General features: G+C 51.5%; 13 protein-coding genes across 13 annotated transcripts; 7 read left to right on the top strand and 6 right to left on the bottom strand.

Moving 5' to 3' along the window:
• Positions 1-808: 808 nt before the first annotated feature.
• On the top strand, positions 809-2,347 carry CGGC5_v011325 (uncharacterized protein; the record flags this gene model as incomplete). The annotated part of the gene is made up of 3 exons (XM_032032835.1): positions 809-1,466; positions 1,520-1,614; positions 1,697-2,347. The coding sequence occupies 3 exons, from the start codon at positions 809-811 to the stop codon at positions 2,345-2,347; spliced, it is 1,404 nt and encodes a 467-aa protein (XP_031887809.1).
• Positions 2,348-3,432: 1,085 nt separating this feature from the next.
• Positions 3,433-4,290, top strand: CGGC5_v011324 (uncharacterized protein; the record flags this gene model as incomplete). Its single annotated transcript, XM_032032836.1, has 3 exons — positions 3,433-3,691; positions 3,751-3,840; positions 3,908-4,290. 3 exons carry the CDS (start codon positions 3,433-3,435, stop codon positions 4,288-4,290), a joined length of 732 nt encoding a protein of 243 aa, XP_031887810.1.
• A 406-nt stretch (positions 4,291-4,696) lies between these two features.
• On the bottom strand, positions 4,697-5,084 carry CGGC5_v011323 (uncharacterized protein; the record flags this gene model as incomplete). The annotated part of the gene is made up of 3 exons (XM_032032838.1): positions 4,697-4,735; positions 4,797-4,825; positions 4,889-5,084. 3 exons carry the CDS (start codon positions 5,082-5,084, stop codon positions 4,697-4,699), a joined length of 264 nt encoding a protein of 87 aa, XP_031887824.1.
• Positions 5,085-6,007: 923 nt separating this feature from the next.
• CGGC5_v011322 (uncharacterized protein) lies at positions 6,008-6,403 on the bottom strand (the record flags this gene model as incomplete). The annotated part of the gene is made up of 1 exon (XM_032032839.1): positions 6,008-6,403. The coding sequence occupies one exon, from the start codon at positions 6,401-6,403 to the stop codon at positions 6,008-6,010; it is 396 nt and encodes a 131-aa protein (XP_031887823.1).
• Positions 6,404-7,112: 709 nt separating this feature from the next.
• CGGC5_v011321 (uncharacterized protein) lies at positions 7,113-7,628 on the top strand (the record flags this gene model as incomplete). The annotated part of the gene is made up of 3 exons (XM_032032840.1): positions 7,113-7,268; positions 7,331-7,504; positions 7,569-7,628. 3 exons carry the CDS (start codon positions 7,113-7,115, stop codon positions 7,626-7,628), a joined length of 390 nt encoding a protein of 129 aa, XP_031888122.1.
• A 1,311-nt stretch (positions 7,629-8,939) lies between these two features.
• cocE-0 (Cocaine esterase) lies at positions 8,940-11,035 on the bottom strand (the record flags this gene model as incomplete). Its single annotated transcript, XM_066152516.1, has 5 exons — positions 8,940-9,327; positions 9,398-9,519; positions 9,592-9,994; positions 10,058-10,247; positions 10,315-11,035. 5 exons carry the CDS (start codon positions 11,033-11,035, stop codon positions 8,940-8,942), a joined length of 1,824 nt encoding a protein of 607 aa, XP_066008308.1.
• A 369-nt stretch (positions 11,036-11,404) lies between these two features.
• Positions 11,405-13,272, bottom strand: PDAT9-0 (Pisatin demethylase; the record flags this gene model as incomplete). Its single annotated transcript, XM_032032842.1, has 5 exons — positions 11,405-11,443; positions 11,739-11,957; positions 12,014-12,613; positions 12,672-13,030; positions 13,080-13,272. 5 exons carry the CDS (start codon positions 13,270-13,272, stop codon positions 11,405-11,407), a joined length of 1,410 nt encoding a protein of 469 aa, XP_031888124.1.
• A 390-nt stretch (positions 13,273-13,662) lies between these two features.
• Positions 13,663-14,756, bottom strand: CGGC5_v011318 (NAD/NADP-dependent indole-3-acetaldehyde reductase; the record flags this gene model as incomplete). The annotated part of the gene is made up of 3 exons (XM_032032843.1): positions 13,663-14,009; positions 14,071-14,222; positions 14,287-14,756. 3 exons carry the CDS (start codon positions 14,754-14,756, stop codon positions 13,663-13,665), a joined length of 969 nt encoding a protein of 322 aa, XP_031888123.1.
• A 346-nt stretch (positions 14,757-15,102) lies between these two features.
• cctM-1 (FAD-dependent monooxygenase cctM) lies at positions 15,103-16,482 on the top strand (the record flags this gene model as incomplete). Its single annotated transcript, XM_032032844.1, has 1 exon — positions 15,103-16,482. The coding sequence occupies one exon, from the start codon at positions 15,103-15,105 to the stop codon at positions 16,480-16,482; it is 1,380 nt and encodes a 459-aa protein (XP_031887826.1).
• Positions 16,483-16,990: 508 nt separating this feature from the next.
• Positions 16,991-18,732, top strand: pheA-0 (Phenol 2-monooxygenase; the record flags this gene model as incomplete). Its single annotated transcript, XM_032032845.1, has 2 exons — positions 16,991-17,879; positions 17,948-18,732. 2 exons carry the CDS (start codon positions 16,991-16,993, stop codon positions 18,730-18,732), a joined length of 1,674 nt encoding a protein of 557 aa, XP_031888125.1.
• A 239-nt stretch (positions 18,733-18,971) lies between these two features.
• On the top strand, positions 18,972-20,145 carry CGGC5_v011315 (UPF0173 metal-dependent hydrolase; the record flags this gene model as incomplete). The annotated part of the gene is made up of 4 exons (XM_032032846.1): positions 18,972-18,996; positions 19,067-19,214; positions 19,286-19,633; positions 19,686-20,145. The coding sequence occupies 4 exons, from the start codon at positions 18,972-18,974 to the stop codon at positions 20,143-20,145; spliced, it is 981 nt and encodes a 326-aa protein (XP_031888002.1).
• A 376-nt stretch (positions 20,146-20,521) lies between these two features.
• Positions 20,522-23,174, top strand: zas1-0 (Zinc finger protein zas1; the record flags this gene model as incomplete). The annotated part of the gene is made up of 4 exons (XM_066152515.1): positions 20,522-20,693; positions 21,093-21,778; positions 21,843-22,104; positions 22,156-23,174. 4 exons carry the CDS (start codon positions 20,522-20,524, stop codon positions 23,172-23,174), a joined length of 2,139 nt encoding a protein of 712 aa, XP_066008277.1.
• Positions 23,175-23,519: 345 nt separating this feature from the next.
• On the bottom strand, positions 23,520-24,629 carry CGGC5_v011313 (uncharacterized protein; the record flags this gene model as incomplete). The annotated part of the gene is made up of 1 exon (XM_032032849.1): positions 23,520-24,629. One exon carries the CDS (start codon positions 24,627-24,629, stop codon positions 23,520-23,522), a length of 1,110 nt encoding a protein of 369 aa, XP_031888204.1.
• Positions 24,630-25,087: the final 458 nt, after the last annotated feature.

Here is a 25,087-nt window from a genome sequence, read left to right as displayed (position 1 = left end):
TTACTCCGCTTCTTTTGTATCTCTACAGTCGTTGTCGTCGTCGTTATCTCCGTCTCGATTCTCATTAATATGGTTCTTCCATAATGGGTCTTGGTGGTTTGCAGAAGCAGTCCTCAAATTCAACGATCCTTTTCCTCGCCCGGGGCTTCGGAATGATGGTTCAATGCCGTACATCTACCAGCCGCCAGTCGGAGTGGGGCTGCGGCCAGTTCTCACCGGTCACCACATAACCCCGTCCCCTTCACTGACAGAATTAGGCCTTCACAACGCCAACCGAGACTGTAGGCAATCCCCTTGGTGAATTTTATCGCGGGTCTCATCTCTTGAGTCACTCGTCCCACTCCCTGAGTTCTCATGCGAATCAACCGTTTATATATAGAAGTTATTCAGATTGTTTAGAAGTATATTCCAAATATCAGCAGCAAGCTAATCGCTAGATTTCTTACTCATATATCAAACTCGGCCTATCTTTGGACTTTACAGTTTGAGCGGGCAAGAAGCTGAAAAATGTCGGACGACTTCAAGATCGCTGTGAGACAGAAGCGTTTATGGCCGGGGTGCAGCCAATCAGCTATCCAGTTTCTGTTTGTTCTAAGCCTCACTTAAACCAAACAGTGAATACCTCGCCGGCAGTAAAAACACCTCCCCGCTCTTGGCATGGTTGCCTGCTGCCTGTGTCGGCATTGACTCAGACAGCCTGCCGCTTTCTGTACTCGTACCCAGCCCATCTTGTTTGCCGCTTTCATCCTTCGTCTCTTTTTCATTGCTCGTTCCCTTGGCAAAATTCACGGGGCCTCATCTATTGAAAATGGCATCGAGTCCACTTCAACGGGTACCGTTGCATGTGGTAGCCATCATTCTCACCCACCTGCCCTCTATCCAACAGCTCGGGCTCGCCATCCTAAGCCATCGCATATTCCACGATGCTCTGAAAGACAACATTCACTCCGTAGTTCGCGGCATCATCGCAAATCAGATTCCTGACATCACACTGCCATTCGCTCTTGCACTTCTCGGGTCAACAAAGCTCATCGGCGATGCTGAAGATGACATCGATAGTTTGCTGAGAGATCTCACCCGGGGCATATCTGAGCCTCGCCGTGCCGCAGCAGCTCTCATCGATCTGTCTCTAGACGACTACGCATTCCTTAGCAGGAACCATGCGGCCGTTGAGTCTCTCCGTGATGGCTTTGCCAGAGAGACGATTCCCGCGTTTGTCGAAAGATTCGAGCTGGAGCATGCGGGACACCTAAACCCGCGGGAAACGTTCCGTCTGGACAGGGCCTTCTATCGTTACCAAATCATGTGTAACCTATACTGCGGGAGGAAGGGTTCTAAAAGGGATTTAATCCCGTACTTCGGCTATAACTTCGGCCATAGACATCCTTTCTTCACAGAATTCTCGCCATGGGTCAACGAGCAACTCATCTGCGTGTACCATTATCTTGAGAACAAGGTCATTACTGGTATGTGTAGAAGGTATTGTTTCAGCTTTCAATATCACTAACTAGCACCCGAGCATACGATGAGCTTGCTGCACATGACGTCGTGTGGGGCGAACTTCCCGTGCAATGGCGGCGTGACCCTCAGGAGTTGGACCGAGTCCAGAGCTATGTGAGTTATGCACCAAGTTCTTCCGTGTCTTCAATCTCCCAGAGACTAGTTATAGACATCTTAGCTTACGTCTGAGTTGCAGCTTTGCAATGGTCTTCCATTTCTGGTGTCGGTCATGAACGCAAAAACTTACGAACAAAGACTTAAACTGCTAGATCTACTCGACTTTGAGATGGTAGATGGCGACTACCAGCCTTTCCAACAGCTGTGTCAGACGGTAGTTGCAGACGACTATTACGATCAGGAAATGCTGTTTGCTCTTAATATAGTAGAGGATGCGGAGCTGTCTCAAATCTATCAAGCGGGCAAACTAGATCTAGTAGCCCGGCCAATGGATGGTCCACAAGATTCACTCTCCTCGACTCCATTCCGCGTGTGGTTGGCCATGCACTGGACCGATGGAATCTGGAGCACAAATTTCAACGCCTTGGACCAAGGCTTCTGGGAATGTGGTTACGTTATGTGGGATGTCGATGAGCTGCCCGAGATACGGTTGCGAGGCAGATCCTCGGCGATTAGACGAGAAGGGCCTTCCACCCAACGGCTGGGAGCCTCTTGGACCGACGAGGATGTCCAACGATCTGAAAGACAGAGAGCCGACCTCTGGTTGGCAGGTGCTGACGGCTACTGGCCCCGAGAGGGCTACGACTTCAGTAGAATTACCGGACTGAGCGAAGAGAAGAAACAGGCACTGGTCGAGAAATGGAAAAAGGAGACATATGATCGGTCGTAGGATTGAAAGTATGTAACGTCACACGTAGATGATATGCCCCGGACTTGAGTAAAGTTAGCCGATTGACTAGTAGTTTTGAATATTATTAGGTGTACCCCCAGAAACTGATATCACATTTTGTTGGAACACTCACAGACGCTATTCACACCTCAGGCTCAAAGGGCTCTGACATTGTGGATTGAATTTTTATTTATTTCCCACGAATACTACCACAGCGTCTTTCCATGGCTTTTTAGGGAGAAACGATCAGATACATTGTTGTTGCTCATTCCTTAGAGCTAGCCAAGGTCAGCATGTCTTTGGCTGCCTGCCCGGCCGGCGGAGCTGCGTCGGTCCCTGTGGGGCTTTATAGCGGGTGCCGATCCGTTCACACCGGGGGAAATGAACCGGGCCCTACTAACGGAGTGGGATGCCGAACTCGAAACTGTACACAGAGTTACCGACAACGCGCCATTCTGATTCCATACGCGTTCTGAAAGCTTTGTCGAATGAACTTGTACCCTTCCGCAAGGATATTCAACCAGATTTCGTCTGAGCATGGCCGGGGGACTGTTCAATTTTCCGGCAGACCTCGTCACGGCCCTCAAACGCTTGCCGGTACACGATTGTACTCTGACTTTACAACTGTTCATGCTTGGGTAGGGTTGCGCCGTCTTATACCGCTGCCTCCGGAGTAAGATGACTCATTATTAATCACGGAACCCCGCGTGTTTGCGAACCGCGTCAACCTATGCAGCACGGACATTTCGGTCTACGAGCACTCAAATCACCACCGTACGGCCTTTTCGGCCATTGCTAACACGCGAAAAGACCGAGGAATACTTTGCAAAATTAAAACCTACCAACTCACCATCGACGAATTTCCGAGTTGCGCCGTCTGCTGTGTAAGCTGCTTAGTATTCAGTTGAGTCGTATCCGGCGGCTCGTCCGGATTTGCGAGAGACTCGGTTGAGCGATGGTGATAGTGAGCGGGAGTGAGGTCATATAAAGGCCTGGAGTTCATCGAGATCGCTGAGATGGACTTCAAATCATCAGGCACACAGTAGCACACACTCTACCATCACCGCATTCAAATAAAGGACAACATGACCGAAACAGTTCTCGTCTTTGGCGCCTCGGGCAACATGGGCATCGCCGCCATTATCGGCGCCCTTAACGCCAAGCACAATGTTATTGCCATAGTACGTAACGTGGCAAGCGCAGAGAAGATCTTCAAATACGTCGGCACTCGCGAGAGTATCACGACAGTCGAGGCCGACACAACTTCAGAAGACTCGATTAAGGGGGTGATCGACCAAGTGCGGGAGGGAAAGCTGCCTCCTTTCCAACATGTCTGGGCCTCGCGTGAGTCTTGACACGGATTTCTCAACTGCTAAACCATAGAGCTGAAACATATCCATTAGCTGGCTGGGTTTATGCCGACGCGAAGATTCTGGATCTTGACGTGGCCGCATTCCGCGCGAGTATGACCGCGAACTTTGAGACGTACATCAGTCAGTACACCCTCAAAAGCCCAATTCTTGAAGAAGTATACCAGAAACTAATTCACGCGAGATACAGTTGCTTACCGCGCGACTGTGCCCTACCTGCTCGATCAAGGCTTTCCTGGGACCACCTGGACGATGTGCACCGGCGCCCAGGGCGAGTGGGGCCTTCGCGTCGCCCCGGCCGTGACCCAGGGCGCCCTGTTCAGCTTTGCCGTCGCCGCGGCTCGCGAAAACGAGGATACCAACATCCGCTTTAACGAAGTCTACCTCGCATATCGGGTTCAGCTCGAGGTTGACCCGGGCGTGACGAACTTTCACGGTTTCCCGATCACCACTAGCAGGGAGTTCGCCCCTGTATTTGAGAAGTTGCTCAACAGGACGGATATCCGAGGGAGCAGGGTCAAGGCTATCAAGCCTCAAGATGTTGTTGATTTGAAGTTTGAGAAGAAGTACTAGGGATTTGTGTCGACTGAAACAAGGCCTGGGATACGTCGGTGTGTATAGTTTGGAAGGCCGCTTCTGATGTTCATCACATCCAGTACATATCAACCCGAAAGACAGGTAGTGTTCTAATGGTCACAGGAGTTCTAGCTTGGGTGAGAGCATGCATATTTGTATGACATTCAGCAGTTAACACGATTAGCGACTAGTTGTCTCGGGCGTAGTGCCAATTCTGCCAAGAAACACATACCCTAAAGGCTCGGCGTAGTCACATATTTGAATCCATCCAACCCCTTCCAAATGTGCGGAACAAGCACCAACGTGAACGATAATCATCTGTACCGACTGACAATGTCGTTAGAACGGGCGTTGGTTGCCTTATTCTTACTTTAAAGGGGGTTTATTACGGCGGAAACCCCCTTTAGCAGATTGAAGCTCCCGACTTGGCATAACCGTATCTCTGTAACCGTAATCAGCTTCTCTTGACTTTTGAACTTCTTCCAGATCTCATCATCTCGTACCTTGTTCCATCCAGGGACATGGAGATATCCTGTATTCAATGGTCAGTTCAATGTTCATGATTCCGTGTTGAACCATTGACTAGAAAACATACCAGGCTCCATCCAACCATTGCTGCGGCCCTTGCAGTTGGAAGCCGCCCAGCCGACAGCATCAGCCCACTCATTGACGTTGCACGGGTTCGCAGTGTACGCGCACATGTACGAGACGGAGGTTCCCTGGTAATTCGCGAAGACGGTGTTCTTCGGAAACTTGTGATCGCCGTTCGCCTTGCACTTGCCACTGAGCATAGAACGCGTCCCAGCCGTGCTGGTAGAAGTCGTTCTCCAAGAACCAGTACCCAACGGGGCACCACGGGTAGGTTCCAGAAGGCCAGTTGTACCGCTTGTTGGCGCGGAAGTTGTTGCTGGCAGCGTCGCGCTTTGGAATAGCGGCCGGAGCAGAGTCAGTGGTGTTGACAGTTATGTCGATCCAAGTTGGCCTGCCCTCTCCGTCGATGCTGATGATGTAGCCTTACCCTTTGGTGGTTACAGGCAGACATTGGTCTCACTTAAGGGTTTTGAAGACTGGCTCGTATACCTCACAAAGTTGTGGAGTTGTTGAGACAAAAGCGTCGCTTGTCCTTAAGCTCCTTCTTGACAGTTCCTCAGGGCTACTGCGGGTGGGCGACGAGTAATCGCGACACTATTCACAACTCGATCCACTCACGAGCGACTCAGCTCAGCTCAGCTTCTGATAGACCCTTAAAATAGACTATTTTCAAAAAAGTTGCAGCAAGTGGGCATTTAAATGCTTAAATGTGCTCATGTCGTGGGGGCCGTTTGGGCCCTGCAACCGCAGCAGTGCAGGGCAGCAGGGTGATCAGTGTGCCATCAAAGTTGCGAACATGAGACGAATATGAGACGAACGGCCGGAGACAAACGGCCTTACGTAGTAAAATGCCCTCTTGAATGCGTTACGACCGGCAGCATACGGAAATGGCGTTCAACGGTCTAGCTAAGAACAGAACAGCGTAAACGGGGGTTGTCTCTAACTAATCATACGATATCACCGCGAAGGTAGTCACGTTCTGTCCTTGTGGCACTGAACTTTGAAGATAAAAAAGAATCAGATGTATTGCTTTTTCAACTCAGGGGTATCGCTCGGTTGACCATCCTCAGCTGAAGCGCGAGGGGACAAGTTTGTGTGTTGGACAGGCGCGCAACGAGCCTATTCAACCGCCAATAATAACGGGAACAATAATAGGAACAAATACACCCCCACGATAACCACCTCCAGCTCCGGTTCCACAGGCTCTTTTCCCAAAACCATTGTCCTCGAGATCTTGCATGGGCTCGTCGGCCGGGAATAGTTCGTGTCGCTTCTCGAACGCTTCGTTGCTGTCGTATACTTCGGCGTTCTTTAGTGAAACTTTGGAGCCGATGCCGAGCTCTTCTTCGCTGTTGAACATGTAGAAGGTTCCTGGTGGTGCGGTGCCGTCGCAATTTGATTCGGCTACGACTTTCTCCTCTGCATTGGCGCAGTAGACCTTGCCGGCGTTGGCGCCTTGAACAAGAAGGAAGGCTGCGGCAGTGGCTCGCAAGCTGTTGAGTTCGATATGGCGCTTCATGTTTCTTAGAAGTAGAAGATGGATTGAATTGTGGAGAGACAAGATGTGCGCTGAAAGACCTGGTGATGTGCTGTGCCAGTTGTTATGTCTTTATCCCAAAGACTCGGTATCGGTTCTCGACAGCAACATGATTCAGCACAAACGGAGGGTTCTGAGCTGTAGACTTTATGTGCTCTGTCTGAAGCACTGGTAGAGGTAAGTTTAGCCTGTAATTTAGGCTCGCTGAGGTAGAATAAACTCGGGGAACCCATTTAGAGCCGTGTATTGTCAGGAGATCAATCTAATAGACATTTTCATAACTGACTCGAGTCTCGAATTAATCAACGTGGCTGTGAAAGGCCTTAGAAAATTATGTCAATGCACCTATGATCTTCGTTTTCCCCTATTAAAAATGCGAGGCAGTTGACGGTTCCTGACTCGCTTATGCATAAAAATTTCAATTATGCTCGTCGGCTTATCCGACTAATGGGATTGTACCTGAATGCCAAGACAAATTCGATGTGTTGTCGAAAATTGTGCAAACTCTAGTTTACGGGAGTTGCTCTGATGGTACCGGTCAAGAGAGTTAAAGAACATGGCCTGCCCAGGTGCGTGGGCCCGACTTTCCGCATTCACAAAGATCAGACGTAATCACCTCAACTACATCGTCATTACTGCACTTCGTCATTCTTGATTGAACAGTTGCCCTCTTTCACATCGTACTTTCGCAATGCGCTTCTCCTTCCTCCTCCCACTATTCGCCACGGCCGCATTGGCAGCAGATCAAGGCAAAGGCTGCGATGTTCAGGATGCCATAGACTGTTCAGGCGACAATGTGGTAAAGTGCTATGTTTTCGCAGGCAACACTGGGATGACTTGGAACTTTGTAAGCTCCCTGCTTCGAGCCGCCCTCCAACAAGAACAACCAAAGCTGACCCTTCTACGCAGGAGACATCATGCCCCGATCAAGGACAAGTCTGCAACACCGGAAACTGCCAAACGGTTGCGATGCAGGCCGATCAGGGCAAAGACTGCGTGTACAAGGACGCCTTTGGGTGCTCTGGGAACAACATTGTACAGTGCAATGTCTTCCCAGGCAGGGACAAAATGACATGGAACTATGTAAGTCCATCAACTCATATGGCGTGGAGTGACAGAGCCAGTCAAGCTGACCATTTATAAACAGTTTGAGTCGTGCGCGGACAAGGGGCAGGTCTGCGCTGGCAACGTTTGCCAAACCTGCTAAATGCATTCATTTGTTTTTTTCAAGTCACCTATATACCATCTTCGTTCTAGCCAAAATTGCATCATTCAGTCATTCTCACTTTGTTCCCATAATTGTAGATGTGACCTTGGGAACGTAAGCAAGTCGTTCTGGGTGTGCTGATAAGCCGAGTGAAGGGCTGTGTGGCCCGGGAAATTATCCACTTTGCTAGGATTCGTAGACGCGAGTAGCAGCAATTTGCTCATCTACATCTATTTACCCTAATTCAGTCGTGTATGTGATAGCGGTCAAGTCTCGAGGTTCTCTGAGAAAAGAGTGACACGTCACTAAGGGGGTTAGGGTTCCCTGTGATCGTGGCCAGCCAAGTTCCTTGTCCACAAGGGATGCTGAAACCTACAACCACAACCTCTGAGTAAATATAGCTGAGATCTATTTCAAAAGACATCATATCCAAGACAAAAGTTTAACCGGGTTGTGACATGAATCGAAAAGAAGGCACTGACACCTGAAGTACCTTCACTCAGTTGAGTACCTAACGTACGCAGCAAAAAGACATACAACACCGGGCATTCGCCGGTCGTCACCGACCCGACTACTACTCCAGCCCTCATTGGCTTATCTATGGGAGAGCGGACGGGATCCCGAGTTTTCCAATGGGTATGGTCATATGTGGCGGATATCTATGTTGGAGTTGACTATGAATGGTGACTGAATTGATCGTCGCCGCTAATGCCGCCCCCATTAGGTTCATGAATGTTCCAGTGAAAGACGCCAATGTGTTAGTTCAAAGATGGGAAGAAATCGTCTTTACAGAGTCCATGGCACTGTTGCTGTAGGCGATTTAGACATCTTATGCCACCGGCATGCCAAGCCGCCGTAATGTCGTTCATTCCGGCCCATATGCCCATGCCGAAACCAAGTACCTTTGGAGTGAATTTCTCCAAGGACCACGCATTATGTCGGCCCTGAGTACTGACACAGAATAGTTGGGTTCCGGTGCGATAATCAAGATAGGATTATGAACAGCCGAAGAATATGGTGTCGAAAGGTTGTGGCAAATGCCCGCCGAGCCATCGTTCGGGATGACTAGCGTAGAGCATCACTTAAATTACGAAAAGATAATAGGAGCTTCTCTGAGATCTTGTCATGCGTCCGTGAGTCGGGTAGAATTATGCCGATACCCTTCAGCAACCTGATGGCCGACGGCATCGGTGTATTCCGCCTTCTTGGAAAACACAGAGATGCAAGTCAGTATAAAGATGTCTTGAATAGCTAGATCTAAGCAATGTTTACTCAAAATAAGCTACGCAAAACACCGAATCTGTCTGGCCCTTACTTGCCGCTCCTCCATAGGTTCACCAAGAACTGAGACTCATACTTTCCACCTGTGTGCAGCCTATGCCGCCCAACATTGTAATTCACCATGCGCTTGTCCAAACCTTCAAACTCGGGCACAATTGGAAGACGACCCCTGACCTCGAGCCTCATAGATTCTCCAGCATCGAAGATCATACCACCAGACCAGAGACTAATCTCAAGCTCGACAACTTCGCCGCGGCGTAATGCTTGTGGTGCGGTATGTGGATGGTACACGTACGCGGGTCCCATTAGTTCCATGTATGCATCTTGATCAAGGCCCTCAAGCGACTCATTTGCGATGGCGCGATGCGACGCACGAAGCCGGCCGTTGGGTCCAATGTAGCGCCTGCAGAGAATTTGCCTGTGTTAGAGGGTTCTGAGGCGTATGGTTTCTGACTATGATGATAAACTCAAGCACGGTTGTAACTTACCAGATGTTCTCGTTCGGAATATCGTCAACTGTTGTGCCCTTTGGGAGGTCTTCCATGGGAATGTTCTGGTGCCACAGTGCTTTGCCGTTCTTATCCAGCTTGCGTAGCACAACGTAGACATCCTGTAGAAGTTCGTTCAGATGTAAGCATTACGATTTACGCACGCAAATGGCCCCCCTGAGCGGAAAACTTACCATATCGTCATGATCAATCGTTGACATGTACACTTTAGCCTTCGAGACACCAGACAGCTCAGTGTATTCCTCGAAGGTGTGGATGAACGAGCATCCATCGTCAGAAGGCGAATCCGCTTGATATTCAAACGCGCTCTCAGTTGGGGGATTGCGGTGTCCTAGAGCTCCGCCTGTAGCATCAAGGAACAAGGTTTCGTACCTGAATTTGGCCGGCGGAAACTGCGAAGCCGGTTCGTTGACTATGCTTGGCCGATTGTAGCCCAGCAGTGAGTATCGGACCCTGGGCGTAGTCTCCCAGCCATTGTCCTTGTCGAGCATGTACTTGTCGAAGAATCGCTGTAAGTCGTCAAGATTCTCTTGCTTGTAGATGTCGTGCCATTCCTGGGTTGCCGTCCAGCGCAACCTATTTCGGCGTTTCAGCAGTTAGAGTGGATATTAATGCGCCTCACCCCGACGGTAGACGTACCATTTCTCAGATGATCGAGAGAGCTGGAATCCTCTGACTGATCCCTCGGTATGTAGCCCAGTTGAGAAGCTGGCAGTGGCATACATCGGAACAGTAATGTTGCGGAGCTTCGGCTTCTTGTCTTCCCAATAGTCGTTCCAAGTACCATACTTTTCCACCATCGCGCCAACGTCCTCGCGCATCCCAGGTCCTATGACAAATTTTACGTTAGAAAAGGCTCGCAAATAACACCCACATGAGAAGCACCCAACGCTTACCGCATGCCCACCCCATCAACACGTCCCAGAAAGCATGGTCAGGAATGCCACCACGACATATAGACTCTCTGTAGTAGTCTCCAAGCCCTTCCCAAGGCGCCATGCAAGTCAGATGAGGAGGCTGCTCAGCAGCGATGAACCACTGCGTTGTCGCAAGCCATGAGTTCCCGGCCATGGCGACCCTCTTGTTGCACCATGGTTGCTGCGCAATCCACTCAATACAGTCATATCCGTCACGGCCTTCTTGGGTTCCGTACACGTGAAGATCCCCGCCGGATTTGAAAGACCCTCGAGCGTCGATATTGACAACAGCGTAACCGCGGGCGACCCACTCAGCAGGGTCAGGAGCCTCCCACTTTTCAAGACCACTCGTCGCAGAGCGAGGCACGCCGACTCTCCACGGGAACATGTCGAGCTGCTGCATACCGGTTCCAGTCTTGCCGTATGGGCTCCAGGGCATGATGGCTGGGACAGGCTTGTCGTCAGATGTCAGCGGACGAAAAACGTCAGCCAACAGCTCGACACCATCTCGGAGCGGAATGCGGACATCCTTCTCCCAGACCGTATCGACGGCAAAAGCCTTACGACCCTCGTCTTTGGTCCATCCTTTGGAGATGATTCGCCTCTCAGAAGAGCCATAGGCAATCCAGGTATTCTTTGGCTCATGGTCGAGCTCGGTAAACAAGACGGGTACAGAGAACGGCTGTGCAGTTTGTGCCATGGTGTTAAGTTCTTCGTAGTTCAACATACAATGATAATGAAAATATCTGAAGTTTTGAGATGTAAACAATTTTCCACGTATTATAAAGTATACTACTTACTGAGAACTCCGCAATCCCCAGATTGGTTTTGCGATACTCCAAAGACGGGCCCCCCACCCCCGCAATCGGAGACGCGCCGCATCCAGGTCAGAAACCGGGATGAGCAAGGATGTGCTGAACTCTTTGACTTGCGATGGGGGGAGCCCCCGGTGGGGAGAGACGGAGAGCGAGCGTTGTCCCGTTGTCGTCTTTGATGTGAGGTGGCTTGGTTTTCCAGATTGGCCAAACAGCTCGCTTAAATCGCACAACAAACTAATAAGACGTACACTTTAGGCGCTCTCCAGACATCGAGCCATTTGAATCTTGACCTAGAGAAACTAGAATTAGCTTGTGAGCTTAACTTATGTTCAGTTACAACACTGGAATAGTAGAAGGCCACGCGGAAGTTGTCTAAGACAGTAGCATACCACCCGCAATAATGGATGGGGACTTCTTAACTTCGCTTTGACTATTAGACAAGCTGTAGATACCTTACTGTGCTATTCAAACTCAAGCTCTGGTTCCTCTCCTCCTGACGCTGAAGAGCACTTTCTGCGGTTTAACAAACCACCTATTCATTGTCTTCAACCCCCCACTAATACACTTGAACTCATACCGTCTGACCAGCTCTGGAATCAACTTCACCATCTCCAGGTGGGATATATGCTTCCCTATGCAGGTCCTTGCGCCCGCTCCGAAAGGCAGGTAGTACTGCTCCATGGCCGCCAATGTCTCCGAGGAGGTGTAATTGGGATCCCACCGTTCTGGTACGAAGTCTGCGGCGTTCGTGCCAAAGACATCTGTGTTCCGGTGCGCTACCCATGGATTGACACCGATGAGTGCCTGTCAAAAGCTGTCAGTAAATTTTCATGCGGCTGTGCCATGTTGTAAAGACGTACCCCAGGTGGAAAATGGGTTCCATCGACGTCCAGACCTGACCCTACGACTTCGCGCCACATGGGCAAGCCGACGGCTGGATGGAGTCGCAGGGCTTCTTTGATGACCATCTGGAGGTACGAAAGTTGCTGGGCTTGGTCAAAAGTGATATGTTCGTCGAGACTAGAGCAGAAGCCGTGAGAATCGAGCTCTTCGTACAAGCGCTCTGCGACACCATTGGTGGTGAGGAGGTAATATAGCGCACTTGTTAGAGAGATGCTTGTGGTGTCACTACCGGCTGCGACGTTTCCTGTCAGAGTAATCGTTCGAATACGAAACTTTTCGTATTCCTCCGGGTCTTCCTTTTGCAGTCGTTGAACTTTTGCCAGGAAGGTCTCTCCGCCATGCTTTTCCTTGATGTCAATTTCATCGCTCTCAGATTGGAGCTTTCGCGCAAAACTTGCGATACCACGAACAGGGTTACCGTAAAGGATAAAAAGTATTGGCAGTAGGACAGCGTTGACGCCCGAAAGTGTGGAAAAGGCATTGGCGTTTTCTAGACCTCGCATGATGCCGTCGACATCTTGTCCGCCAGATTCCAAGAAACCCACTCGTCTGCCGAACTGTTATGAAATTTAGAAAATTGATGCAATCGGGCAAACAAGCCAACACCAAACTCACCGTGATCTCACCGATCACATCGAATGCATAGCACTGCATCCACTGCTGCAGGTCGAACGTCTCTCCGCTTTCGGCGAACTCATCGAAACGCTTCAGAAGAAGCGCAACACAGCTGTCCACATAGGGCTCGTAGGACTTGATTGTCGACATGGAGTACATGCTGGCGACTTTGCGGCGCATGAGGCCATGCACGGCGTGATCGCGCGCGCTGAATAGGTTGTGATTCGGGATGCTAGGATCTCCCCAGGCATCGTACCATTTGCTTTTTGGTAAAGGAGATGAGATGCCATAGATTACACGGGCCATGGCCGGATCATCGAGGCTGTACATGCGAGGCCCGATGCGAACGATTTTCCTGGCTTTGGTGGTCATGAGTAACGGGCCAGGAAGTGAGTAGTAGTCACTTACAGCCTTCCCTATGTGCTTCGATGTCGTATGCCTCATACTTGCCCTGCCATATTTTCCAGATGTACCATGCGTCAGTCCATTTGGCGAGTGCAGGTCCGTACGCTCCAGGGAGTGAAAGACATGAACGGATGTGGCTGAGCAGCCAGCTGATGGCAAGGAGCGCGAGGGAACCAAAGAGCACAAGATAAGACATGGCAATTTTCGCCTGGAGATGCTTTGTTTGGAAATTCGTAGTGTAGGCAAAGCTTATAACGTATGGTTCCTGAGAAATGAGTGCGCGGGGAAACACTAGTGACGTCGCAGGATGTGGTGGGGTGCCGAAACTCTCAAGGCAAGTGGCGGTGGGGTAGTTGAACTCTCTTGTAGAAGAGAATATTAACGCGGGGTTGAAGTCATATCATGAAAATTCCATAGCCTACGTTAAAACAGTAGGAGACACAACGATAGCGAAACGTGTCGATTAATGGCGCACATGCTTTGAAGGCTCACGTGTGATTCAATGACTATGAAGGATAGGAAGGATAGGGTGTCCAGGCCATCTTGAGTTAATAGGTGTAGATATTGATATTACTACTTGCTTATCCTACTTCTGAGCGCTCATATGCTCCTGGCGAGCTTTCTCCATGTGAGGATGGCCATAGGATACCTTACCTTCGGGGCCATCCAGTGCTGCTGCCTTCTCAATCTCCTCGTAGATCTGACCATCGACTGGCGCATCTTTAGCCGAAAGAAGCTCGATGGTCTTTTTAGCGCGATCTGCCTTCGATGTAGATGTCACGAGAATGCCGCCAAGACGGTAGTATGCCCAGCTGAGCAGCAGATCAGCTGTGGACAGCTTCGTCTGCTTTGACTGCTCTTCCAACTTCTGTAACAATGCTGTGCTATCTTGACTAGCCAAGCGACCGTTAACGGCTGTCAAAATCCCGTAGTCTGCGCGGCTGTCAGCTTGGGAGATTCATTCCCCAAAGACTTGGCTGGATGGTGTTCATACTCATTGCGACAACATTGTGCTTGACTTCGAACTCGCGGAGTTGCCGAAATTTGGGGTCAGACAGCAAGAATGGATTGAGTTCGTACTCGTTCAGCTGCGGAGGGTGCTTAAGGTCTCTGGCGTTGAAGATGTCATGGTAATCGGGCAAGGTCCTAAAAGTCGCGCTCGTGAGCCTTGATCTTCCTACATCACATGGTCGTGTTATTGACAACATACCAATTCGACACGCCAACAATGCGAGCAATTCCCTGATCCTTGAGATCTTCCAGCACACGCCATGCCTCGCGATTTGTCATGTTCCCAGCGTAACCGCGGGGCGGGAAGTGCAACTGCAGAATGTCGACATAACCTTCTAATATCCCAAACCGCTCAACCTCCTGCTTTACGGCTTGGATCATGTGATCGCGCCCTTGACATCCTAACAATGCGTAGGTGTTGATCTTTAGGGATAGGAAGATCTCGGAGCGTTTGAGATTGCTGTGGCGGAGGACTTTCGCAAAGCTGTCGTTGTTGGTGTAGATATCGCCAGTATTGAAGTGGCGGAAGCCCGCGTAAATCGCTTGTTGAATTTCGACGCTGCTGTCCGTAGGAAGTGGGTGAGTGTGGCCGGGTGCCCACTTCATGAGGGTTCCCACTCCGAAGCATAGGCGGGGTACGGCTATTCCTGAAATGTTGATTGTTGCCATGGCTGTTCCGTGTCTCCAGACGTCAGATGCGTTGGGTGTTGGCAGCACACAAGAAGCCCTCGTACGGTGGGTGGATGCTTTTACGGTGAGGAGAGGAACATGACGCCGTCGTCCAAGGTTCCGTGCTTCATACGGATGCCTCCGCATTGTGGGGTATTCCGATGTGGTGTTGTGCCGTACCTCCAGAGCAATCAACAAGACCACAATGCGGGCCTCTTGGCACAGGCGATAATTACTTTAGATAGACCTCGTGGCTTCCGAGATGGGAAATGTCTCTTCATTCTAACTACCGCGGTTGGTTGTTACGCAGATAGCCTTTTCATTCACTTTAACCATATTAGTCACCATGGCCTCGTCCAAGTTTCTTCCTCACGAAGGAAATCATCGCAGAATTCGAGTCGCCATCATTGGCGCAGGCATCTCTGGACTTGCCGTCGCCAACGGCTTGCTGAAAGACCCAGCTGGAAAATTCGATGTCCAGGTCTTCGAACGTGATACCATTGCCTTCAACTCAGAGCGTGGCGGGTATCAGCTCCGCATCAGCGCCAATGGCTTGAACGCTCTGAAGACAGTCTCCGACCCTGAACTTTGGTCCTTGATCCGCGAGGTTTGGGCCGGTGATCAGGCGGAAGCGCCCACGATTGTTGACCCCAAGACTTTCGCGGCTCGCCTACGCTTAGGCGATCTCAAGTTGTATCCCAAGAGTCAGCCTATACCCAGAACGGGACTGCGTGGTGCTCTCCTGCAGCCGTTACTCGTTCAAGGGCGGGTTCACTTCAGCCATACCTTCACTCGCTTTGAGCTCATGCCGGGCGAGCAATGCGGCGTGCTGCTGTACTTCGATGGCCAAGCTTCACAGGAGGCCGACATTCTTATCGCATCAGACGGTAGCGGCAGCCAAGTCAACCGGCAGGTTGGCCTAAATAACAAGATTAAGCTGGAGGCCATGACCTTGATTCAGTCTCGCGGCACCATTTCACGATCCGTACTGGATGAGCTGCCCGAGTCGCTCGTCGAATCTGGCTCGGTGATGTTCTTGGGCGGCAAAGACGTTGCTGGATTTTCATCTGTCTACGACGCCAAGAGGGACCTAAATACCGGTGATACAGAGTCATACACGTTGTTCTGGTCAGTCGGTATACCCAGAGCTCGGGGAGACGAGCTGATAGCGAAGGCCGGCTCGAACCCTCAAAAAATAATTCCTCTCCTTATAGATTACTTCCGAAACGACCTGGGCTACGGCGAACCTTTGGAAATTATCATACGATCGGCGACCGAGGCTATCCGGACAGGTCTTGTGACCAGCTCCTTCAAGCCTAAGACGGATTGGCGGAATGGTATCGACAAGAATTCGCGGGTGATCCTCCTCGGCGACGCGGTGCATCCAATGACGCCGGGCCGAGGTATGGGTGCAAACCAGGCACTGACTGATGCTGGAAATCTTGTCGAGCTTTTTCACCAAGCAACATTCGAGAAGGACGTGCTGTCTGATGGAGAGCTTGCCGCCTTGGTGCGCACATTCGACGCGGAGATGTACCCACGCGCATTCAAGATGGTGAAGGCCAGTGAGAGTGTAACCTCGCTGGACTTGACGACGGTGTCGGGCAAGATGATCATAGGTTTCATTGGAATGGCATTGACCGCGATGGGATGGTTTGTTTCAGCCTTGGAGACTGTTGGCTTGAAAACCGTGGTGAAGGTAGACTATGTATCGCATGAGAAGTAGTGCACGTAAGAGATCTGTATCTAGCAATTGAGTCAATGTGTACATAAACGCGAAGGATGCTGTGAGTGTAGCATGACGAGGGATTTGCTTTACCGACACCATGTTGCGACGGATGTCCTAGGAACGAACACCCGCTTCATGTGTTGTTGCACATTTTCCGCAACGGAATATTCTCCGCAGCAAACGGGGAACCCCGCCGCTTCATCAACAGAAGCAATGACACGGTGCTTTCGTAATCTCCTTGCAGCGTCGTATTGTGTAGTGAGGCAAGTTCTCTCGTGCGGGGTGTGCCACGGAACACCTGCGCTACTTCTTTTAACCTTCGCTTTCTTCGTACATCTGATATATCGTTAGCATGCTCTCGCTACATGTTTCAGCTAATTGATCAGTGAGACTTGCAACCATGGCCAGTGAAGGAGATAATAGAGTCGTTCCTGTTGTCATCATTGGTGGCGGCCCAGTTGGCCTGACATGTTCCATACTACTGTCTTTGCGAGGCATATCAAATATGCTTTTCGAACGCCATCCGTCAACTTCAATCCATCCAAAAGCGTGCGGCATCAACCAGCGTACGACCGAGATTCTTCGTGTCATGGGAGTTGAAGAGGACGTCTACGCCATTGCAGCACCGGCCGAGATAGCCGGACGAACCGCCTGGTATACGTCGCTTGGAGAAGAGGGGAAAGAAGTGTTCTCCAGAGATGCGTGGGGAGGCGGCCAATACGCAGCGGAATACGCCCAGCACAGCCCGTCGAGATACTGCATTCTGCCGCAGATAAAATTGGAACCGATCTTGAAACGACGCGCCGTGGAGTTGAATCCTCATCAAATCTTCTACGGCCATGAGGTGTTGACGACAGAGGATCATGGCGATTTCGCGGAAGTTACTGTGAAGAACCGCAGCACGGGTGACGTTTCCCGGCACAGAGGGACGTACGTGATTGTTGCGGACGGCGGTCGTCAGTTCACAACCCAGCTGGGATTCGAGTGGAGCGGCGAGGGCGACCTCTTGACCATGATAAGCGCACATATTCGCTCTCCGATCAGAGCACTACATCCCGATAACCGCAACTTCATAACTTGGTTCACGAACCCAGCGATGGGGGGCAGCACGCTCACCGGCTACCTTTATCAGCTGGGACCCTGGCCAGAAGCGATGACCAGTCCAGAAATAGAGGAATGGATGTTTGTCTGCGCCCAGGCAGCAGACGACCCAACCAAGTTTGATGCCGAGACGGCACTGGCTCGAGCGAGGAAGACCATCGGCATACCGGACCTCAACATGGAGCTGATCTCCCTAAGCGAGTGGACGGTGAATGCTCTTTACGCATCGCAATGGCGTGTCGGACGTCATTTCCTGGTGGGCGACAGCGCTCATCGCATTCCACCATGGGGCGGTAAGTAAACCACACGCATTTGATGTCACATATGACATGATCTTCGAACAATGCTGATTCTGGAAAAGCCTTGGGAATGAACTCTGGCATACAAGACGCAAATAATCTTGTGTGGAAACTGTCCATGGCTCTCAAGGATTCAAGCAGGCATTATGACAGTCTCCTTGACACTTATTACGAGGAGCGCTCAGAGGTCGGAAAACGCGTTGGACAGACCAGTCTCAACAACATGCGCTCTCACTCAGGCCAGATTGACCGTGTCATGGGCGTCAGCGCGTCGCAGAGTCAGGCTGAGAACCTCGCGGCAGGCACGGCATTCTTCGACAAAGTACACCCCGAATATGCAGAAAAGCAGCGTCTTATCCAGTTGGCATCGCAAGCATTGAATACCGAGTTCAAGGCACCAGGGTACGAAGTAGGCTGGTTCTACCCAAGCGCAGACATCAACTCTGAAGGTGGAGCGACACATGGAGGACAACAGCTTGCAGACGGCACACTAGTACATCACACGTACTATATGTCGACGATTCCAGGGCATCATCTGCCCCATGCGTGGGTGACGCGCGACGACAGGACAGTGGCATTGCGTGATCTCTTGGACTTGGACGCACTAACCCTATTCGTAGAGAATGCGCTAGAGGAGAGGATCGACGACGACAGGGTGAAAGTGGTGGTTTTTGGACAAGATGAATGGCAAGATGAGACTGGGCAATGGGAGAAGTACCGCGGTGTAGACGGGTCTGGCGGTGTGCTTGTGAGGCCCGACGGGATTGTCGCTTGGCGAGGATCATTGACACAAGCCAGAAATGATGGCTGGACACGGCTTGTCAACAGGATTCTGAAAGTCGTTTAGTAGTCACAAAGGCTGCGTTGGACGGGATAGTTTCAGCAAACCCGAAAGTGTGGGACAAGTTCGTCTTGCGGTGCGGAGTTGCGGGGGTCCCCGGGCCTGGTCACCGGAGGGTCTCCGATTCCAACCTGGCTATATTTAGGTGGATGCATAAGATTCAATCCAGACGAAGCCATTTCAATCTGAACTGTAACTTGCTTCGTTCGCCACTCCGCGGTGCTGACCGGCAACAACTTCACAGCATGGATGCAACAATCGAGTGGTTCGGTAAGTTGCCACCACATTCAGTGTCTGTTGACTGCCCAGCCGGGATTCATGAGGCTCATTAATTATACAGGTGCCACCACGTTTCGCGTGAAAGCCAACGGCCTCGTCATCTTCTTGGACACATGGCTTGAGCGACCAGATGTCCTGCCCAAAGTGTTGGCTATCGACGATGTGACTGAAGCGGATTACATTTTCATCTCCCACGCACATTTTGACCAGTGAGTGTCACGCTAGCATTGTAATCATATCAGTTCGCACACACAAAACCGGCTCACTAGGTGTCTCTCAGTCTTCCCGGAGCCGACAAGATCGCAATCAAAACCGGAGCGCATGTAATTGCCAACGGCGAAGCTATTAACGTCCTTCGGTCAGCTGGAGTGCCCGAGGACCAATTGATCCCGGTATCTGGTGGCGAGCGCATTCCTCTTTTCCCTCTTGAGTGTCGCCGCGCCGCGGCTCGTGGTGAAGTTGACATCGCTCCTGGGCCACCAGGCGCACCTGCGGCTCCAGATGGTAAACTGGCCGCGGCTTCCGTCCATGTCTGGCCTTCGTTGCACTGTCTGATGCCTGGTGGCTCGCATGCAGATGTGCCTGCGATCATGGATACGGGCAAGGAATACATTGGAGGAGCAAGCCAGTACGCATGTACACTGGATATCACATTCGGTATGAAATACGGCCTCCTCAAGATCGGCGACCACATACCCTCGTGACGCTGTGGACTCGGGCATGCGCTCATTCGTCGACTACGTCAACGGTCCGGCGAGGGCATGTATGTCTCACTTTGACGGAGGGCAGCTTATGTACAACTTCCTGTTTGGAGAGGGCAAGACACTGCTGTGGAACGGGCATCTGGGCGCATACGATGGAATATTGAAGACGGTGCAGCCACAGCCAGACGTGCTCATTCAGGCGATTGCTGGGCGGGCAAACTTGAACGGGCGGCCGTTTGATGGGTCGGCGGCGCAGTTCGCGGTACAAGTGTCGAAGCTTCTGGGAGAGCCCAAGAAGGTGATCTGGTGCTTGCACGATGAGGCGCCGATCAAGCCGTGGACGGTGGATGTAAGCCCAGCTACGCAAGCGGTCGAGAGGAAGACGGGTTCCAAGGTGACTGCACTGCATCTAGGTACATTGGATATACTCTTCTGAAAATTGCAACATGATTAAAATACAAAGGATTCAACTGACGGCTTCAGAGCAATACGATGTCTTTCATAACGTTTCAGCTGTGCCGGCTTCTTTCACATGTGAGGCAATCTGACCTACTGATGCAAGTGTTACCGAGATTGATTGAGGAGACAGAGTGTGCCTCGTCTCCTCAACACTAACGAGTTGCGGTGGCGGTCGGTAGAGTGCAAGACGGGAGTCGCTTCTCGGCGTCCCTCCACCCCCGCGGCCCCGCCGCATTCTCCACATATTTCGGGCTCCCCCACCCCCGCCGCCGCCCCGAGATTTCGGAACCCCAACATTTCCCCTATTGCTCCGCAGACATACCGCAATTTCACACTTCACTACATCGTTCAACATGCGATCGCGTGCCTCCGCAGTTGCCAATAGAGGCGGTAACACCGATAACGATGGCGCTGCCGATGGCATCGGTGACGACAATGGCCCCCCATCCTCCCCCTCCTCCTCCGCCTCCGCATCACTGCCGTGTCCCGAATGCGGGCAGACCTTCCGTCGACGCGAACATCTAAGTCGGCATCTGGACCGCCACTCCGGCCGTCTTTCTCACACATGCAACATCTGCAAGAGAGCCTTCTCCCGGAGGTATGTATTCTCCGTGCCTTAGACAGCCCGTATTCAACATGTTGTATGTCTCGTGTGTCTGTGACTGACTTTCGGCGGGAAAAGGGACACCTTGAAACGGCATGTCCGCACACATGGCACTGCAGTCCTCGCTGAATGGACGCAAACCAATGATGATAATTCCTCACGAGACCAACGTCGCGCGTGCGAAGCCTGCGCCAAAGCTAAACAACGCTGCGATGGTCGCAGGCCGGCACCTTGTACCAATTGTACAAACAAAGGTCGTCGCTGCTTGTACCAACCAGCTTGTGTTGACAACGAGACTATCCTCGTTGCGCAACCTGCAGCCGATGACGACGTATCCGCCGCCCTCTCTCCGCCTCGCCAGCACCTGCAGCCCATCATTTCGCAATCTTGCGTCTCAGACCAGCTTTCGCTCGAGCCAGACCTTCTTTGGGATGCCCTCTTGACCCCGGCGCAATTCCTGTTTCCTTTCTCGCCGGTGCCCTCTCTTGGGCCTGGGACATCGACAGACTTCTGCTTCGGAGACGCCGCCTTGGCTGCCATCGGTCAATCTGCGGATGACCAGAGTGTGCAGAACAGCTTCGGAGCCAAAGCAACACCAAGAGTAGGCGTAGAGGTCGTTGAGGTCTTTAATGTACCAGACAACCTGACAGCAGAAGAAGAAGACATCCTGATCGCCGAGCACATTCCTCATGTACCTCCTATGACAGCAGAAACGCGAGCACACATGATCCAAGCCATCAAAGCCCGACTACCACAGCACGAAGCCCAGGGACTTGACGCCAACTTCCCATCCTTGCGATACCTTGATACCTATATGCAATTGTATTTTGAGCACTTTCATCCACGCATGCCTTTGTTACACAAACCGACATTCCAGGCGTCGTCTGAGATGTGGCAGCTGGTGCTCAGTGTGGTGTGTCTCGGCAGTCGATACTCCTTAGCGCACCACCATCAAGATCATGTTCTACTACTGCAGCGAATTGCCCAGCACATGCTGAAAAGAGACGTAAGGCCCATCATCAAACTATTCCTCATGATATCGTACTGATGCGACATTCAATTTGTTGCAGATTCGAGAGCTTTCGAGCCATGACGTTCTGACATGCGCACAATCTCTATTGCTGTTTCATCAGAGCCAGTGGCTCTCGGGCGAGTGGAACATTGTCATGGAGGTGCAATTCCACCGGAATATCCTCGTCACCTTGTGTCGCCAACTTCTGTCTCGAGAGGGCACTTTGATGCACACGCATACATCCGCTGAAGACGCGAACCACGCATGGTCCCAGTGGATTCAAGCCGAAGCCAAACGTCGGATCATACACTTTACTTGGAGTAAGTCATCTTCATTAAACCCACCCTCGGCGACTTGACTTACACAAAAAGGGTGGGAATGCCTCCAGGCAACATTCTTCATGCTTCCTCCTTTGCTCTCAATTGCCGAGCTGCAAACTCCGGTGCCCACAGCTGATGCGCACTGGTCATCGAGTTACGAGCAGTGGCACCTTCACCCGCCACCGCAGCCTTCATCAACTATCTGTGCTCTAATTGCACGCGTTGGTCTCGGCGATGTAGTGCCGACAAGTCTGGACCAACCGGCCAAGTCTACAATCCTGCTCTCGGCCATCGTGCAGCAAGCTGCCGAGAGCGATTTGCTACGAGCGATGGGACTTGGCTCTGTCGGCAGTACTGCCAGTCAACCCGGTCTAGCTCTAGGAATGGGGACAATGCTCTCCCAGAAAGCTTTCGATGCGTTGTCTCAAGTAGGGTGCTCTCAGGTACTGCGTGGAACGGACGCCGGTACCAACTCGAACGACTTCGCCTTGCTGTCTCGAGTTCTTTCCATCTGCTCGTTTACACCGTTGCGGCTACTCAACTCCTACAGCAAATGGCAGACGACAGATGCAGGCCACAGCAACGCCCGGTCCGAACTGTTGGACATCATACCGCAGAACGTCGGCAGAGCCAGGCACTGCTTGTACTATGCAGCGCAGGTTCTTCAGTACTTCCGCACTACCAGAGTTGCGACAATACTTGACATTCTAAGCGTCTTGATATGCGTGCTCTACATGGTGGTGTACGCAGATATCTTTGAGCAAGATCCCAGTTCCGCCGGAAGCGGGGTCAGCGTCGGAACTTCGAGCACGGAGATCATCCGGCTCGACCAAGTCGTTGACGCGGATCTTTTGAACGGCTGGTTGGAGGTCAGAAACCATAGAAGACCTCATATCACTGGGGTCGGTCTCCTGCACAGCGGCCGCAGCGTGCCTCGTTTATATAAAGAAGCGTCGCGGATTATGGCTAGCGGATCCTCGGTCTCGAGGATGGCTAAGGAGATGTCGATGATTCTCGAGTCGCAAGGTAAAGGTTATCCTCCAGAGCTAGTTCACCGACAGGGCGGGTAGAGGACGGTGTGAGGCTGGTTGAGGTGCATCGGCAGCTTTGTATTGTTCGACATCTTTTAGTCTCTATTAATCGCAACGATGCGTCCCCCCGGCCATCAATATCATGATAGCTATCCACGACATATGTTCCTGCTGCCGCAAGTTGAATCCAGCGTACGTGAATCTCATTTATACGCCGACGACCGCAGGCTGTCTCAAGAAGCTGGTGAAGAAGCTTCCGAATCCCCTCAGGTCGCTCCAAGACCTAACCCACCCACCCAGCCGTCCGCCGAATTCCATTGTTCCTACAGTATTCCCGAACTCTTTCTAGAAGTAAGAAACGTCTTTTTGGACCAAAAACTGTTCTCAGCTTAATTTGCGGATGAGAGGAGCATTTGAGAATCCCGTCTCGGTCTTCTCATGGGTGCCCGGCTTGCCATTCGTATCATCGTCTTTGCGCATCAAACACCAGAGTTCGTATTCGACCAGACCGCGAGCAACGATTGTACTGCCAATGTACCTGAACAGGCAGGTACGGGCATCGCCTTGGGCGGTAAGGAGCGAGCCAGACAACATGATTGTTCCCATGAGCACCTGTAAGGTTGGCGCAATTGACAGAATCCATTTTATGAACAACCGCAAAGGTTTCCAAACTTCCGATTTCGGTTTTCTGAGTCGCAACGGGGCGTTGTAAGCAGATAGCTGGAACTCATTAAAAAGCCACCGTTCAAACCAATTCATGTCCTCATCGTCATCGTCCACCCGGAAGTTCAGAAAGATGCTGAATATACCAACGAGATGAATGAGTAGCGAACAGTACGTGAATAGGACGGGGTCATATGTGTTGTTCGCCGACGCGAAGAACGCCAAATGACCGAGCTGGTATGACAGCAACGCCACATTGGCTGCCGCTCCCAGCGCCAGCGCGTACTCGACGAATAACACCATCATTGCCATGCCCTTGCTCTCCTTGTCAGGCCAGATTGGCCACTCGTCGGGCTGATCTTCTGACTGTTTCACAGACGGTGTCGTCGCCGTCGATTGTTCTCCTGCATATATCTTGTCGTGGATTTTGCTTTTTGGGTTGCGCGGCCAGGGTGACGAGATGGCGAGGAGCAAAGCAAGCAGAGGCCGACGCATGAACAAGAGGCTCGTCTCGGAGGTGTTGGGCCCGATGCTCTGGAGAACCACCGGCGCCATGCCGAACGTGAGTGCAGCGGCGGCTCCTTCTGCTTTTCGAGATTCTGAGAAATCGTCGAGTATATAGTCGACGACGAACCATTTCGTATCAGGGTTCTTTTTGTAATTGTTCAATTGACTGGAGCAATTTTCATCGAGAGACTCTTTTATGATGCTATCCCATCCTTGGAAGAAGTTTTCGAATTGCCCCTGAGCGAGTGTTGAAGGCACGTTGGCGAGGATGATAGGAGCGACCAGCCAACGCTGGCGCCAACGGCTGAGGCTAGAGCCGCTCATTTTGGAGAACGATGGCGTGGGGGAATCGGTGAAAGAAGGCTGTCAGAATTGCTGTGAAAAAGCCTCAGATTTTGATGGTGGGGGTAACGAGCTTTATACACTGAAAAGACACAGCCTGATCTATGTTAAAACCCGCGCAGCCTGATTCTCTATCGTGCCACCCCGGCCCCCCCTGCGTGTATCCCCACGTAGCGAGATACCGTTTTGAAGGAGGGATGTAACACTTATTTATTGGTGTAATCATCCGTATCTTGCTGGAACCGGTATGGATGTCGCGATATGGCCCTTCGCAATCTCCACAAGACGTTACCACGAGAACGGTGGCAACGAATCAAGCATCGGTGAAGCAGCGCCTGATCTCGGGTTACACCTGGCACACACCTTATCTGCAATAGACTCATGTGGAGTCCAGGCGGTTACGGTACCCCATGCATTGTCTTTTGAAAGCAAATCCCGCT

Source organism: Colletotrichum fructicola, assembly GCF_000319635.2.
Source record: "Colletotrichum fructicola Nara gc5 chromosome Unknown KSG_Nara_v1_contig06, whole genome shotgun sequence".
Lineage (NCBI taxonomy): Eukaryota > Fungi > Ascomycota > Sordariomycetes > Glomerellales > Glomerellaceae > Colletotrichum > Colletotrichum fructicola.
This window is presented reverse-complemented; position numbering and strand designations above follow the sequence as displayed.